The following is a 17,383-nucleotide window of genomic DNA, read 5'->3' as shown; positions in this document are numbered from 1 at the left end:
GTGTGATGTGTATATCCATTTTCAGCACGTCATATTAAATGCATGTAAGCTTTAAAAGAAAGGATACTAAAAGAACAGTTTTCATTACTTGTAAGTTATTCTTTTATTATTTCATGTTCTGCTTTATCTTCGTTAAAATTATACAGTAGACGTACAAGAAAAAAATAACACTAAACCAGAGCATATAAAAACATTGAAACACAATCGTTATAATGAAAAATAAAACGCTGTCAAACAGATTATGTAATTGGCGGGATTAAGTTTTCCAGGTCAGATTTATTCACAGTTTTGTTAAAAGCCAAAAGCAATTTTGGGCTTATTTTTTTTATTTATTTTTCACAAAAACCTTTAACAGTTGTGTTCAAATATCAAAATGTTTCAATAAATAAAAACTCTTTCTTTTGTATATGACATTAAACCGGGCAAAAATAGTGTTAAGATACAATTCGGAAATATGTGTAATCTTATATTCACTGAACATTCTGCGATTCATAAGCCGATACAAACTATAGATAAAACAAGTGTTAGTCAGTTTACACTTAACAAAAAATACTATCAAATACTTTAAAACTTTTTCCTTTTTTATGTTCATCTATTTCTTTATCAAATCATGTTCCACATTTGATCTTTGTCGTTTCCTGTCTTCTTATAATTTAACTAGGAAGTTTTCTTTAAGTATAATACTTATATGACATTTAAGGTCGATGGCGCTTTTTACACGTAAGTACATTTTATACAGTGTTGTATATGTAACTTTAGACAAAATCTTCTCTTATACACTTTTTAATAATATTATTAATAAATCAATATGATTTATTATTTACAATATCATTTTATTTGTTTGAGTTATAAAGAGTTACCTATCAATGTTATAAATGCGATATCAATTAAATAAAAATGTTATATTTTGTACATTATAAAACTTCTCTCTTGAGACTTCCGTTGTTGGTCGTTTTATTAAAAAGATAAAAGCGGATTGACTAATTAAAAAAAAACCCGGACATTTAGATATTGGAAATTTGCCTTGATGTATCAAAAAAGAAGATGTGGTATGATTTTCAATGAAAAAACTCTCCACTAGAGACCGAATAACACTGAAATTACCAACTATAGATCACCCTACGACCTTCAACAATGAGTTTATTTTTTAAAGAACCAGTATTAATACTTATATTCGTGCACCCACACACTTGATGTTTTGATGTAAGAATTTATACAAATGTTTCTGCTACATCAATTCGATATTAAGCTAAATTTGCAGTATGTACGGACAGTTGTGTATATAAATATTTTGCATATTATTTAAATGTATGAATGATGATTATAGTTAAAAAAAGTTGTCAATGTATTTAGTTTTTGGAGCCCTGACAATGATATTATTCTAATGAAGTCCTTTTTTTTATTGTTTTAAAGCTACTGCTCAAACTGTCGCCGAAAAGTCAGCCTAAGCTTTATTTTTTTTGGCGTTCAAACTCTTAAACATATACAACTTTTAGACAGCGTTTATTTCTATTTTAACCCAAGACAGCAGACGGGACTTTAAAAACCGTTTATGACTAATCAGATTCAAACCAATTTAATTCTTATTATAAATTTTTGTCTTTGTGCAAAGAAAAAAAATAGCATACCATCACCATACTTCGGTATTTTTACTGAATTGAACATAATGCAATGATATTAAAAAAATCAATAACAGGGGATTTTTTTCCTGTCTTTAAATAGAAAAGAAGGAAGTGATACTAGACATTATGATAATTCATCACCAAAATTATATACATCATGCTTGACTGAACAATGGCATCATTCTATGATTTCCTATATCAGATGACAAATCAACTATGCTTTATATTGAATAGACATAGGAACAGGAGTGTATTTAACCAAAAGTTTAAAAATATGTAGATAGACATGACCCATGTCTTAACATATAATCGATTTAAACTTTTTGGAAGAAATCTGAATTTTATAATTGAAATAAATGAGTATGATCACAAATATTTTAAACATTACAAACCAACAGAAAAGATAGACTACTCCTTGCTTTTCAATGCGTCTGCCTCTTTTTATACTAAAATATCATATTATAGGTGTTTATGCACAAAGTGATATTTACATCCCTTTCAGCACGCGCAATACAAGTTATGTTACCTTTAACAGGGACAATACGTTATCAACAAAACTGTTCAAATTATTCGTGAATTCTTTTTTATCATTTTATGTTGTGTCTAATGTCTAACTATTGAAAATACCCTGGACGTACAAGATAAATTAAACTAACAGCAAAAAGTTTATAAGATTAATAATTTATATCAGCATTTTACTATAATATTACATGTATATGTCGTGTACAAGTTGCGATTTTGTACAGGTTATATCATGTACAAAAATATTGTACATGTTATAACTTGTATAAGGTAAAAATACAAGTTACAACAAGTACAAAAGTACCTCATACATGTTATAACCTGTACAACATATTGCTTAAAAATGGTTTTAACTTGTACAAAATCGAAAAATAAGGATATTTTTCTATTATCGCATCAGATGATATTGACCACAACAACATTTTCATAACTTTTTTTATTATTCCTTCATGTTAGTGTGTTTTGTCCTTTTTTGATACAGTTAATGTCCAGGGGTCGGTATTACGAAGCATTCCTAAGACCTGTCATAAGATATATCTTAGGACATGTCTTATGATCCTCTTATGACTATCTATGGACCTATCTTTATTTGATGAATTATAATTGTGAGTGTCCACTTTGAAGGCAATAGTAAAATACTTTCATTCTAGTTGACACTAAAAGACATAAGAGGATTGCCAGAATAGATGTGTCTACAAATAAAATTGGGAATTGAAACGGGGTATGTGTCTAAAAGACAACAACCCGCCCATGGAGCAGACAACATCCAAAGGCCACAAATACATGCTAGAGGATATATATTTGAAACATCAAAATGACATTCGCCTCATGCAATGATCTTATAGTTTATAAACAAAAATTGAGTTATAAATTTACATAAGTCATGCTGAAGGCCAAAAATGTTAGAGTAGATCCAAAGATATTGATAATGAAGCGTGGTCCGATGAAAACTATTTCCTCTCTCTCTTGCTTTTACAGGGTAAGCATATAAGACATTGTTTTAGTCTTTGCATGTTATAAAAACGAAAGGGAGGAGTATTTCCCAAAATTATTAGGAATCGTTCTTAAATTTTTGGAAGAATTTAGTTACTAGTATCTAACGTAATTGTCATTGAGGAATGCAAGCTTTTAGTTAATAGTTTCACACTTATTTAAGCCATAATGGATTTAAAACATACAATTACACGGAAACACATTTTGCCAACATAAGTCATGAAACATATATTTCTAAAACTTTTTTATGTTTTTTATCATTGTCCTGTACAGAAAAAGACACGTTCTGGCCTATTTATTGTTATTCTTTATGCATGTTATGCATTGGTGAATTTAAATGTATATTTTACTTCATTAAGATTTATTTTAAATTTTGTACAAGTTAAAACCATTTTTAAGCAATATTTTGCACAGGTTATAACATGTATGAGGTACTTTTGTACATGTTATAACTTGTATTTTTGCATTATACAAGTTCTAACATGTACAATATTTTTGTACATGTTATAACCTGTACAAAATCGCAACTTGTACACGACATATATACTATTGATGATTAGTGGGGCGCTTGGTATTAACGGTAAACATTTCATTATTTTCAGGATGGAACATTACTTCTGATTTAGACTACTTACTTATACTGGGATATTGAAACTGATATGTTGATTTCCCCCCATATATCTACAACGTTTTTTATATGTTCCCTTGTCGTTGAAGGACAGGATGATGGTAAGTCACTATTTTTGAAAGTTCTTTGTTCGTATGTTTTAATTCTATAATTATTCATATATAAAAAAGGGTTACGTAATTATATCATTACTTGATACTATTTTGTGTACCATTATTTGTCTGTTTGTCCACATTTTTATTAAACATTTATGTTTTTGACATCATAGTCTTAGTCAAAAAGGATAGAATGGCCCTTATGGCCTTTGCATTGTGGCCATAAGTCGTTAAAAACTGCTGTTGAAATTAACAAATAGTAATACGGTTTGTGTGGTTATCTAGTCATTAATAATCTAGTAAGAATACTTCATTCTTATGATGTCAAAATTAACATTAAACACAGACTTGTAACGCGTTACACAAGACTTTTACAAGAAATCTATTTCTATTTTTAGTCTTTTACTTTTAATGTCGGAATTGAATATGATCATCGCCTGGTCTTCAGTTAAATAACTTGAATGTAATTATAAATGATAAAAATTGTTAATAGGAAAAATGGGTCAATTTTATGACTGAACGTAATATAAATGAAGTAGCGTACTTGTACTGTTTTGAACATTTGGTATGTACTTATAATTCTTATTTGATTTGCATATCAGGACATACGTTAATATGATTGGTCGAGAGGACTTCCGGTAGCTATTCATGACGTTGTTTTTTTTTTCGACGGACGACGTTGACCGAATTTCTTTTCGTTACAATATAAACAAGATGGTGGCGATACTAAAACAATACAGATCGACGTTATTTTCACGTCGCGTTAATCGTTAAATTAAATAACAAACATAAAACATTTGTTTGAATGATTATAACAGTTTTTTGTAGTTTATATTTTATCAGAAAGCATATTTCATGGAATACATATATTTGCGATAACCAACAAATATATGCATGCGCCAGGTTTATTCATTGACCCTCATATACATTTATGTGTGGTAGGGATTATGAGTGTGGAAAAATAAATTTCTTCGATTTTAAAGAATTATAAGGATTAAACGCCTTTTTAAAAGACGTAATTGGTGTATAAACTGGACCAAGTCATTCAAAGGACTTTATTTGTTTGTGAGTGAATTTATACACCAATAAATTCATTTAAAAAGGCGTTAAATCCTATAATTTAAACTCGTTCATTCTAATTATATGGTGTGTGAAATTAACAAAGGTATTAAAAATTACAAATTTATACAACAAATATACCAGACTATAATACAGAATACGTAAATCTTGCGTTTTTTTTACAGGGGATCTACGATTAGTTGGAGGAAATTATCCCTCAAAAGGACGCCTTGAGATCTATCATAACTCTACATGGGGAACAATATGTGATGATGGTTTCACAACTCCAGATGCAAATGTGGCTTGTCGACAACTTGGTTACAGGTATACGAAAACAAGCAATACATAACCCGTTCTGATGGAATGATCTGTAGCGGATATAAGGTTGTCTACTCTTAGACGGAAGGATATCAACCATTTATCATATTGTTTACATATGATAAATTGCTTTTATTAGCCGCTAGTCACAATATAAGGCTTTTTGTCCAATGAGCGTAGTGAACATGCTAAAAAAGGCTTCATTTTGTGTCGCAGAGCTGATGAAATACGTAAATATGCATACAACCAGATAACCGATTTATATGTTTGTATCTGTGTATTTTGCAATAGTTACATCACTTGCTTAATTTATATGACATCACAAGAAAGCAATGTATCTCATGCTATTAATATATCACTTATCAAACATCCGTTTTAGAGTCAACATTTTAAAAATTAACTTTTTATATTTCACTTTTCATATACCTTCTGCCCTATCATATATTGCGTTTAACTATATCAGGTAAAACGTTACTCATGTGTGTGGTTATTCTACATGGTTCATGAAAATCTAAGTGTTCAAGACACACAAAACAAACTGCTTATTAATGGATTTAGCTTGCACTTCATTTTCTTTTACTAATATATTAATTATTTTTTCCCGAAAGGACATCCTCTTCAACATCTTACATGGCAGGTGGTGGAACAGGCCCGATATGGTTAGACGATATGAGTTGCGATGGTACAGAAAGGAGAATCGATAAGTGTAGTCATCGCGGATGGAATACACATGATTGTGGCCATGGTGAAGATGTTGGCGTAAGATGTACAGGAGAATATGATGGTAAAAAAAAATATGATTTGTATTAGTTTTAACAACTCCTAAAAATATTTGAGAATCGTTACATATGTTAGGAAATGTGTTCCAGAACAGTTTCTATACCTATTTTATATGCGCCTGCAGACAAGGTTTTGACAGAAGCTGTTCCATACTAGATAGGTTTTGCACAGCTATATCATAAAACAGACTTTTTTAGTATTTTCAGAAGATTTGGTTTTTGAAAATTCTAACCAAGCATTAATTCTCATAAATCTACCGTAGAGTAAATTTTGAAAGGACGTTCCAGCATTTTGTTAGTTCTAGAACAATTTTGGGACGCATTTTATCAATAATTTTGTTTGTTGAGATGAATCGTTTTTCCCCTTCTTTTTAATTGATATATGTATTTTTAAATTGTCATATTATTGTATAAAAATATGTTTTTTTTCCAGTTTTACGGTATGTGATGATTAAGTATTGGTCTGTTTTTGTATTGTCAGTAATATTTTAATTTGTCAAGGCTTACATGTATGACCTGTTAACAGTATTTACCAAAATTATCTTTACATATATACTCACATCAGGTTATATACTGGCTTGGTATTCAATCAGTTATACTTGGGTATAAAACCCATGACACAAGTCTAAAGTCACTTTGTAATCCAAGTGGTTTGCTATAAATACACATGAAGACAACAAAGAAGCTTCTCCGATGTTTATACACAAAACTCCGCCTCTATGATAATCAAGTTTCATCTTTAAAAGGCGCGCATTGAAATACAAAGTCCTTTAGAGTAGACGAATGCAGCACTTCAAGGTGTTCATAGCAATAATTCATTCCCAAAATTAGTTGTCAAGATTTTGGAAGTACTTCGGAAATCTTAATAAATTCGTGTAAATGATGGAACAGTCCTTGCAGTTGTTCGTTGTTTTTATTTTACATGTATAATAAAATTAACGGAACCAATTTTCTTGCACCAGATGCAACTTATCATGGAACCAAAAAAATTACATTAGGCAATCATAAGTAATAAATCTTTCAAACGACTAGTACATTAAAATTTATATCAAGTTGTTTTTATGTAGATTAGACCGTTGATTTTCCCGTTTAACACTAGTAATTTTGGGGCCCTTTATAGCTTGTTGTTCGGTGTGAGTCAAGGCTCCGTGTTGAAGGCCGTACATTGACTTATAATGGTTTACTTTTGTAAATTGTTATTGGGATGGAGACTTGTCTCATTGGCATTCACACAACATCTTCCTATATCTATGTAAGTATTTTACATATTTTACATTGGTATATTGTTTTTCCCAACGAGTATATTCTTATTTCTTTTTATCTATCTTTTGTAACTAGAAAACAATGCATAACAACTCCTCTCCTACCCCGTAGAGAACCAAGACACAGAGAAATGATTGAATTGAATATCTTTCGTTAATATTATAAATTTTAAAGACATTTGGAATAAAGTAGCTCGGGTGTCTTCTTCCTTCTTGTATATTGAAGTAGCAGATACCGTTGGTCTAGATCTTTAATAAATGAGCAAGTTTTGAGAGAAGTTTGTAATTTATGTGTTATATTTTTCATGTAAATATAGAAAAGTACACGTTTTATCAGAATTATGGCTGTAATTTTAAAATAAAAAAAAATCTCAATTGTGTTTGATCGTTTTTTTTCCAACTTTGCAAAATGAAGTGAGATAACTCAGATAAAATAGTTTCATGATGGAAAGTGTTATAAATTTACCTATTTTAATCTGTAGCAAGTTGGATGACCAATTTTTTTCTTTTTCTTATCTGAAAGCATGTTTAACACTGCCATTTAATTGAGAGGTTTAGCATGCCACAAAACCAGGTTCAACCCACCATTTTTTCATAAAATGCCCTGTTCCAAGTCAGGAAAATGGCATTGTTACATTATAATTCGTTTTTGTGTGTGCTATGTTTCGTTGTTGTTTCGTAGTTGTCTTATATTTGATAAGTTTCCCTCAGTTTTAATTTGTAATCCGTATTTGTTTTTTCTCTATCGATTTAGAAATTTTGAACAGTGGTATACTACTGTTGCTTTTATTTATAAGAGCTGTCTTTTCGTTTAATATCTTAAAATTATATCAGACTGTTTTCTTGTTACCCCACAATTAATTATTTTTGTCTTGGTTGCCCGTGGACAAGTAAAACAATATACAAGACAAAGTTAAAATTCAACAAAAACATCAAATTAATTTCAAAACGTATAAAGATGTTTAATTTATGTTTAAGAAACCAATGTTCAGCAAGTAAAAACATCAATGTTCATGACGATAAATATTACATGATACCGGAAATAGATCGATTACCAAAATAAATAAAAATAAGTATGCGAACACGAGTCGCGTAACATTGCATTGGCTTTGTCCATTGACCCGGGATCGTCGATTAGGTTTTCTCCATCATTTACCAAAAGTGGCATTTCTTTAAATTTTGTATCGAGATTCAGATTGATAAATACTTAATAAAAAGGTGGGCAAGCAAGACGAAAAGAGTCATGAGTCGAGAAGAAAACCTTATATGCAAATGGAGGACACAGAGTATTTAAAAAAAAAAAAACAGAGCGAGAATTTCAGACATCGTGGATATCAGATTGCCCCTGGCTATCTATGGAAATTCGGAAAATAAATAAAGTTTTTGTCTTATTTGTAGATGAAACATTATTTGTTGTCAAAGTGGAAAATAGAAGGGACGCTTTAATTGCCCATCAATACAATAATAAATAATCAAGAACAAAACAAGTGTGTAAGTTGAGAGAAACACCACAAAATCAATAGTTTATCTATTATTTAGTTTACATTTATTCAATCACTGTCCTAAAATTGAGTATATGTACCTACTGGCTACAATTTTTATTAAAAAACTGCTGCAAAATTGTCTTTTACATGTTATTTCATTGGTTGGTTTGCTATTCGGTTTCTGTCCCATTGATGTTAACCCATTTCCTACTTTCCTAATTTTTTACACATATAAACAAATAGATTTTATTTGTTTGTGATGCACAAAAGTGCTTATTAAGAATCATATATATGCTAACAAGAAATACTTCAATATTTATTGGGATCATCAGGGCAAGTAAATTTATTTCCGGACAAGTAAAATTTTAGGTTTCACTTGCCCGGGGACAAGTGCTCACAACAAATATTTCCACACCCCTGATCTGTTTTGGTTTGTTACATAGATTTTCATTTTTTTTTTAATTATTTTTTTACATTAAAACATCGGTGAACTACTGTTAGTCAAATATGCTTATATATATTTGTGTTAGTGTTTTTATTTAATTTAAGGCAAAAAAATACAATTATGTTTTGAATTTCGTCAACAAAAATAGTAGTGTCAATATAAATAACGCATGTCTGTGACAAACTATCGTTCATATCATTTTATCATTTATGATCATATCATATTCTTTTATCATTTATGATCATATCATATTCTTTTTTACATTTAAAGTTTAAATTTAAAAGGTTTTATGAAAATCCAAAGGCACATGTAGGGTTGCTCTTACCACCCTTTTTTGTGTTTATTTTTTTTTGGAAGGGGGAAGTATTCTTTAATAATGTTATTCTGACTTTCAAGATTTATTTCAAAACCTAATTATTTTTAAATATGGTTTTTAAAATGTAATGCAATGTTTTGAAAACATGGAGTTTTGTAAAAAAAACCAAAAAAAACATATATAATGTAAAAAAAGAATACATCATTTCTTGATTGGTTATGTGTATTTCATTTGTATCCCTTCTTGGAACAATTGTCACCTAGAGATTGAGAAAAAAAACCATGTTGTATCTGTGAACTAACATATTAATTGTTGTTACAGTTTAACATATATGTGGTGTTTTCTAAGTGGTACACGAAATAAATTTTATTCAACATGATGTTGATGCAATTTCTTGGGCTTAAATGAAAGACTAAATAAAACGTTTGAACGATAATTCAACATATCAATAATAACAAAATGTATTTTATCCTTTAAAAAAATAGTCCTACAAAATGCAGGTCACTAGGATAACAAGACGATAAAAAAAGTAATGTGTTGCCTCAGAATTTGCACATTAAACAGAAAGTGAAAAACAAAATAGTTGAGCAGAGCAGTGAAGATTTTACAAATGTTCCAATTTTGATACCAAAAGTCAAACGTGTTTAAAGTCCGTTCAAAAAATAAAGCAATTCAATACGATTAAAAAGTTTTATAACATCCGGATATATTATTTTTCCATTACGTCAAATAGGAAAAGTCAAAAACAATTATAACTTTGTAGTTGATGGACAATGGGGATCATGGCAAGAATGGGAAATTTGCAATACTACCTGTGGGAACGGAACTCAACAAAGAATACGGAAATGTGACAGTCCTTCTCCGTACTTTGGTGGATCTGAATGTATCGGACTTGATTTCGACATTCAGACATGCTATCAGGACATATGTCCAGGTAAGATTATTGTTGGTCTTTCTTTCATGTTATTCATTGTTTATATACTATTTATATACTATTAGTCTTGTATTATTTTAATTTTAGTTTCTTGTGTAAAATTTGGAAATTAGTATGGCGTTCATTATCACTGGACTAGTATATATTTGTTTAGGGGCCAGCTGAAGGACGCCTCCGGGTGCGGGAATTTCTCGCTACATTGAAGACCTGTTGGTGACCCTCTGCTGTTGTTTTTTATTTGGTCGGGTTGTTGTCTCTTTGACACATTCCCCATTTCCATTCTCAATTTTATTTGTACTCCTTTCACTGGCATTATTTGTATTTAAATCCTATTCTATTGTAATCTGAAACGGGAGCAGAATAATCTTAATAGATATTGTTGACTTATGAAATTATTTTTTAAAATGTGCATTAAAGTGGCTGAGTGGTGTAAGTATATAAATAAATATAGATACATGTAATGCATATATTCATGTTGTCTTGTCGCATAAACCATCGAGGGATTTCAGGATTCATCAAATAAAAGAATGACTGTATGAGGGTCTGTATTTGAGCAACATGAAACCCTGAGGTATATTTACGACATGAATTAATGGAATTTGATTCGACTGTCATATAAGTGAAAGGGTTAGTGCTATAAAACTAGGTTTAATCCACCATTTTCTACATTTGTAAATGCCTGTACCAAGTCAGGAATAAGACAGTTGTTGTCCATTCGTTTGATGTATTTTATCATTTGATTTTGACATTAGAGACTTTCCATTTTTATTTTTCCTCGGAGTTCAATATTTTTGCATCCAATTTTACCATGTTTTCCCAATAAATATTCTTTTCTGATGCTTTTTGATGCGTTTAAGTTATATTTCATTCTATATGAAATCACTTCTTTTGAATTTTTATACTTTACAGATATCCAACTACAGTCAAAAGAGGATACACCAAACTCGTTTTCAAGTGTAGTTCTTGGGGCTGTTGCTGTTGTTTGCATAGTCGTTACAGCTGCATTAACGTGCATAGCTTTATTTGTATTTCACCGATTCAGACCGAGTAAAAATTGTAAGTGTATGTGAATTATATTTGTTAAGGGAATAAGCGCCCTACATAACACATCTTAATGAGTACTTAATAAATTATTTTAATTATGTCTATTGGAATATACCCGAATTCATCAGTGACATCGTTGTCTTTAACGATCAACCAAATTATGAAATAAATACAGTCCTACATCCATGCCTAAGAAAATCAAAAATTGATATATTTTCTCAATTATAAAATTGTTAAGAAGAGCTATTTCATACGGATAAGGCGATCGATAGTATTTCTTAAACACTAGATGTTTAAAAAACAACATTGTTAAATTTAAAAGGTTTTATGAAAATCCAAAGGCACAAGTAGGGTTGCTCTTACCACCCTTTTTTGTGTTTATTTTTTTTTGGAAGGGGGAAGTATTCTTTAATAATGTTATTCTGACTTTCAAGATTTATTTCAAAACCTAATTATTTTTAAATATGGTTTTTAAAATGTAATGCAATGTTTTGAAAACATGGAGTTTTGTAAAAAAAACCCAAAAAAAACCACATATAATGTAAAAAAAGAATACATCATTTCTTGATTGGTTATGTGTATTTCATTTGTATCCCTTCTTGGAACAATTGTCACCTAGAGATTGAGAAAAAAACCCATGTTGATCTGTGAACTAACATATTAATTGTTGTTACAGTTTAACATATATGTGGTGTTTTCTAAGTGGTACACGAAATAAATTTTATTCAACATGATGTTGATGCAATTTCTTGGGCTTAAATGAAAGACTAATAATAACAAAATGTATTTTATCCTTTAAATAAATAGTCCTACAAAATGCTGGTCACTAGGATAACAAGACGATAAAAAAAGTAATGTGTTGCCTCGGAATTTGCACATTAAACAGAAAGTGAAAAACAAAATAGTTGAGCAGAGCAGTGAAGATTTTACAAATGTTCCAATTTTGATACCAAAAGTCAAACGTGTTTAAAGTCCGTTAAAAAAATAAAGCAATTGAATACGATTAAAAAGTTTTATAACATCCGGATATATTATTTTTCCATTACGTCAAATAGGAAAAGTCAAAAGCTTAATAACGCATAGTCATCGCTGTTATAATACATAGTCAAAAGTGTTATAATACGTAGTCAAGGTGTAATATTACATAGTCAAAATAACATAATACACAGCTGTGCCACGAGTGCATGATATGCCCTCGGCTTGAGTGTAAATTTTATGCAATACTGAGAAATAGTTTCTGAGATACGGCGCGACCTGTGAAAAAAAACAAACATTTTTTTTTACGAAAAACTCAAGAACTATATATTTTTGAATATAATTTTGAATCATCGCCAAAAAATAGATTTTATGAATAAACTAAGAAGCGTGTAAAGTTTTAAGTAATAATCATTAATGGGTTTTGAGATACGGTGGAACATGTGAACACCATCCCCTCACCCCTTGTTTTGAAGGGCGTAAACCAATGGACATTAGGGGAGTGATAGAGCATATTAAGCTTTCTTTGATATGGTAACCGTCGATATTTATGATTTCATGTTTTTTTAATTGTATTTTAATAAATTCATGTCATTACATAGCTTTGTCTTAATTACAAATCTGCAGTACTACTGCACAATAACACAGAAATAGTTGTATACATTTTGTAATGACTGTTACACAAATGATATTGTGTAGAGATGCTATCGAGTGTTCTTTTTGAAATACCGTTGTACAGTAAAAAAAACCAAGTAATTACATGCATATGGGAAAACCTTTTCAAGTATATCAATTTATGAAATTTATTTTCAGCGACAAGGAATATAAATGGAGGGTAAGTTCCAATTTAAATAATAAGGTATACATACTACTTCGTCTGCAAAAACTGTATAAATATTTCTTTTCCATCTTATTTCTAATGCGTTCGTGCCTATTGATAAGGGATTTATTTGAATTTCAAATTGAATGAAATGTATTTTTGTGGTTTTACTGTTACTTTTAATTCCGCTTATCCCCTTCTTATAGAAAAAAAGAAGATGTGGTATGATTACCAATTAGACAACTTTTCATAAGAGACCAAAACTCATAATAAAATCATACATCTCAGACTAAATTATCAATCCTTACACATCTAATATCCAATAGATTTAGTGTAAAGACGTCATAAACAGTAAGCGTAAAACATGACCTCTTTGCAATTCCAAGATACAGGTATCTACAGATTGTAGATCCATGAATGCGTATATGTGTATAAAAAAACTAGTTATTTTAGTTTGCTTTTAATTTACTTATAACAAAATCAATATTTATACCAATAAAAACAATATTCAATGATCTTATTTAAGGAATGGCTGTAATATTTTTTTCTGTCTATTAAGAAATAACATAAAAAATGTGGTGCATACTGAATAACGCGTGAAAGACAGACAAAATATTACAGTTATTTCTTATTAAATTCTAAATTCCATTTTAAACCGGCGTAAATCACGAAAAAACGTTGGGTCTATGATATGATAAACAAAAAGACGTCTGCCAATAAGGAGACGTGTTACAGCCAAAATTAAATTATTACAGTGTTGAATTGGTAACCTTTTAGAATAAGTTTATTTAAAAGAGCGATAAATTTTCCAGGTTCATTTCTAAATTTCCAGGCACGGTTAACAACATTTCCGTAAAAATGAGGATGTGCAATCCCGTTTGAAATAAGTTTTTTACAGGTACAACCAAACTTCAAAACTAAATCTTTATATCTATGGAAAAATTTAGTCATGTTTTAAGTAACTTATAGTAAAGAAATCCCTGGTTTAATAATTTAACAGTAATACATAATTTACGTTCGTTAAAAACTAAAACATCACAACAAACACAGGCATAGTGAACGAGCTGTGAATTATAAACACCTTAAGACGGTGCCAGAGAAACATCACAATCTAAACATAGAAAATTAACAATGGGGAACAACACATCGTCCCTTTTGTCGTTAATTTTTAAGAGTTTTCATACACGCTTTAAATTAACAGGTTTGAAATGCATTTAAACAGAAGATAAACAGAAGTCATTGATATTTACTCAATATAGAAAGTCTTACAAAATAAGTATTACTATTGATTTTATATTAAACGTCAAGTACTTTTGAGACAATTGGTATATGCTTTATCTAGATTTATAACTTTATAAAATGTTTTTGGTTTTACAGAAACTTTTAACCTTGCATTATATCAAATCCCATATGATTTAAACAAAAAGGGCATGCGCTTTGCTTTTATAAAAGCATCAACATTTGACCACTTAAACACTTGGTTGACAAAAAAAAAAATGTCATTGATATTTCAGTAACAGCGAAAGTCTTGCTGAATTACAACACGATCAACGTGGATATGATCGCCCCATTCGGGCTAGTGGCATACAAATTAATGTGTATGATACCATCAATAATGAAAATAATGTTTCTGATAATACACAATTCATTGCTGACAGTATGAATACCGGTGAACATGCTAATATTTTATGCAATGCTAACAATATTGAAACCAGTGCACATGCAAACAGTCCATGCAACGCTGAGAATATTGAAACCGGTGCACATGCTAAAATTCCATGCAATGCTGACAATGTTGATCATGTATACGAGAATCTGAAAATTTTCTAAAGCTGTTTGATTCAACGTATTTATTTTAAACTGGTAGTTTTATTCTATTTAACCTAAGACAGGTATACTATTACATTATCAAAATACCATTGATATGAATTGATATGAATCTCCAGTATATAAGAAGTAATTGCACAGTCTTGAATCAACACCGGCGTATTTAACATATTACATCCCAACTCCTTTGTTCTAACAGGGGTGATCTGAGCCGGATCACCCCTACCAAATCACCCCAGTTTGAGTTTCTTTGTTATGCATGCTTTACTTTGTTCTGTATCATTTTGGCGGGCATGTCAAATCCACTATAAAACTGATAATTAATTATACGTAAAAGACTATCTATCAAAATTCACATAGAAAAAATCCAGTGTATATGCTGGGATTCGAACTCAAGCCACGACACATACCACTACACCAGGACGACTTGATACAAACGAATAGTAATTTGACATACATGTACATGATCTTTTTATAAGTAAGGCGAGTTTTCAGACCTTTATTCAGGGAGTTCAATCCTTTTTCGTTAATAAGTGAGTTTTCAGACTGATTGTTCAATTTGATTTTAAACTTTTTCAAAAGTGGGGCGAGTCGATAAACAAGAGTGGGGCGATTTTTTTTACAAAATTGGCGATATAGTGTGGGCCGATTGGCAAGTGGGGCGAGTTGTTTTGATATCTACTCATCGTGTTTGGGGTCATAAAGGGTATACGTAATATAGTAATATATGAAGTATATTGTAAAGGTTTGTGTGGCATTCTAAACTAGATTTTATTAATTGTAAATGGTTGTTCGACTAATCTAAAACAGCTGGGATGTAAAATAGTTATTCCACTCAGACTTGGTGTGTCAGTGTTAGATCACCCGCTGGCCATCGGGGTGATCTTACACTCACACTACGCGTACATGTGGGTTTGGCTCATTGTTGACGGTACAACGATGTTTTTTATCCTTTATTTCCGATGGACATTTGCAAATCTATTTTTTCTGTGAAGTTGAAGTAAAAAACACCCATGATATATGTAATTTTCACCTTAACATACATGACATACAAGGCATGCACATGTTGAGTTTTTATCTTTTTTCTGAATATCAGTACGATAATCAGAAAAGAGCGAACCAAACGTCGCGGAGAATGGACGTAACATTTGTGCAAAGTGAATCCATCAACATCATCCAAACTAGATTTTTCAATTGTTTGCTTGTGTTCCATCGTCCATAGATTATTTTTATTTTCTATTTTGATCATTATTTTCTATTTGAGAAAAACCTCTGCAAATATTTTCAGGTTTGTTTGAAACGTGTGCTCACCCTTTTTGGTATCCATGGAAACTATCAGACCTATCAGTTGAAGTCTGTGAGTTCTTGTTGTTTTCTAAATGGATCGGTAGTTTTTGCCGATCTCCTTTTCAGTCGAATTTTCGGCTTTCGACTACCTTATACAACAGTGCATGTGAAACGATCGGGTTTGGTTATGTATCTTGTCTTAACAGGTTCCTCGTATCTGACGTGTTTTACCCAGATATTGGTAGAACTTCCGGTAGACCTTGTTCCATTGCATGTATATAGTTTTGCACTTTTTTAGGACTAGGCGAATAAAGTGAGTGAGTGAGTTAGTATGTTTTATTTGATTGTATAATGTTTTTGGAAGGTTAACTTTCTTGTAGTAAGACCCGTCACGGCCTGGCTACGAAACTCGGTAGGCAAATCACATAAGTCTGTATCGATACAGGCTCAAAAATGCCATCCTTTATACGCCATAAATCATGGTGGTGGTTTATAAAATTCTTTTAGGAATTCTCGATTTTCCTTACCATAATTAAAATGAGTTTACAATGTAAATGTGCGCCCAATACTTACTGTACAGGATTGAGAACGGTTATACAAAAGATACCTTTGGGAACAATTTGATAATGTTTTTAACACCAAACGTCTTATTTTGAACCGATCATCAAAATATTAGTATTTATAAGTTAGGGCTATACTTATGTAAGGTTCAGGATTTTTTTGTCAAAAGTTAGGACATCTTGTTTTTGTATGTGATACAAGGTAAAATAGTTTGCCCAATTACACCAATTGATACTTTTATATACGATTGCAATAGCTATTAAAGGTTATCAACCAAAATTTAAGTAGGTTCATGATTTCATTTTTTTTAGATCCAAAAAATACTAAAGCAAAAAAATTCAGAGTCGGCCGTTTTCCGCCATCTAAAAATGAAATTTTATATCTCAAAAAGAGTTCCATAATTTATCAATAT

At 30.6% G+C, this 17,383-nt stretch overlaps 2 protein-coding genes across 2 annotated transcripts in view; both read left to right on the top strand.

The window, feature by feature from the left end:
- Positions 1–701: 701 nt before the first annotated feature.
- Positions 702–17,383, top strand: part of LOC139494713 (A disintegrin and metalloproteinase with thrombospondin motifs adt-1-like) — a 60,684-nt gene continuing 44,002 nt past the window's right edge. Inside the window, exons 1-2 of the mRNA XM_071282901.1 lie at positions 702–720; positions 3,764–3,866. Of these exons, the coding sequence (XP_071139002.1) occupies positions 3,797–3,866 (70 nt within the window). The 5' untranslated portion in view covers positions 702–720; positions 3,764–3,796. The remainder of the gene's footprint in view (positions 721–3,763; positions 3,867–17,383) is intronic.
- Positions 4,359–16,416, top strand: LOC139495326 (scavenger receptor cysteine-rich type 1 protein M130-like). The gene is made up of 7 exons (XM_071283632.1): positions 4,359–4,362; positions 5,105–5,243; positions 5,846–6,021; positions 10,287–10,457; positions 11,367–11,513; positions 13,290–13,311; positions 14,811–16,416. The coding sequence occupies exons 1-7, from the start codon at positions 4,359–4,361 to the stop codon at positions 15,124–15,126; spliced, it is 975 nt and encodes a 324-aa protein (XP_071139733.1). The 3' UTR covers positions 15,127–16,416.

Source organism: Mytilus edulis, chromosome 11 (assembly GCF_963676685.1).
Source record: "Mytilus edulis chromosome 11, xbMytEdul2.2, whole genome shotgun sequence".
In the NCBI taxonomy this organism is placed as follows: domain Eukaryota; kingdom Metazoa; phylum Mollusca; class Bivalvia; order Mytilida; family Mytilidae; genus Mytilus; species Mytilus edulis.
Note: the sequence above shows the minus strand (reverse complement) of the source record. Positions and strands in the feature narration are given on the sequence as shown.

Excerpts from the sequence above, each read along its gene's own strand:
- LOC139495326 (XM_071283632.1), top strand. Across the intron at positions 5,244-5,845 it reads TGTCGACAACTTGGTTACAG|GACATCCTCTTCAACATCTT; the intron begins GTATACGAAAAC and ends TTTTCCCGAAAG. Across the intron at positions 13,312-14,810 it reads ACAAGGAATATAAATGGAGG|TAACAGCGAAAGTCTTGCTG; the intron begins GTAAGTTCCAAT and ends TTGATATTTCAG.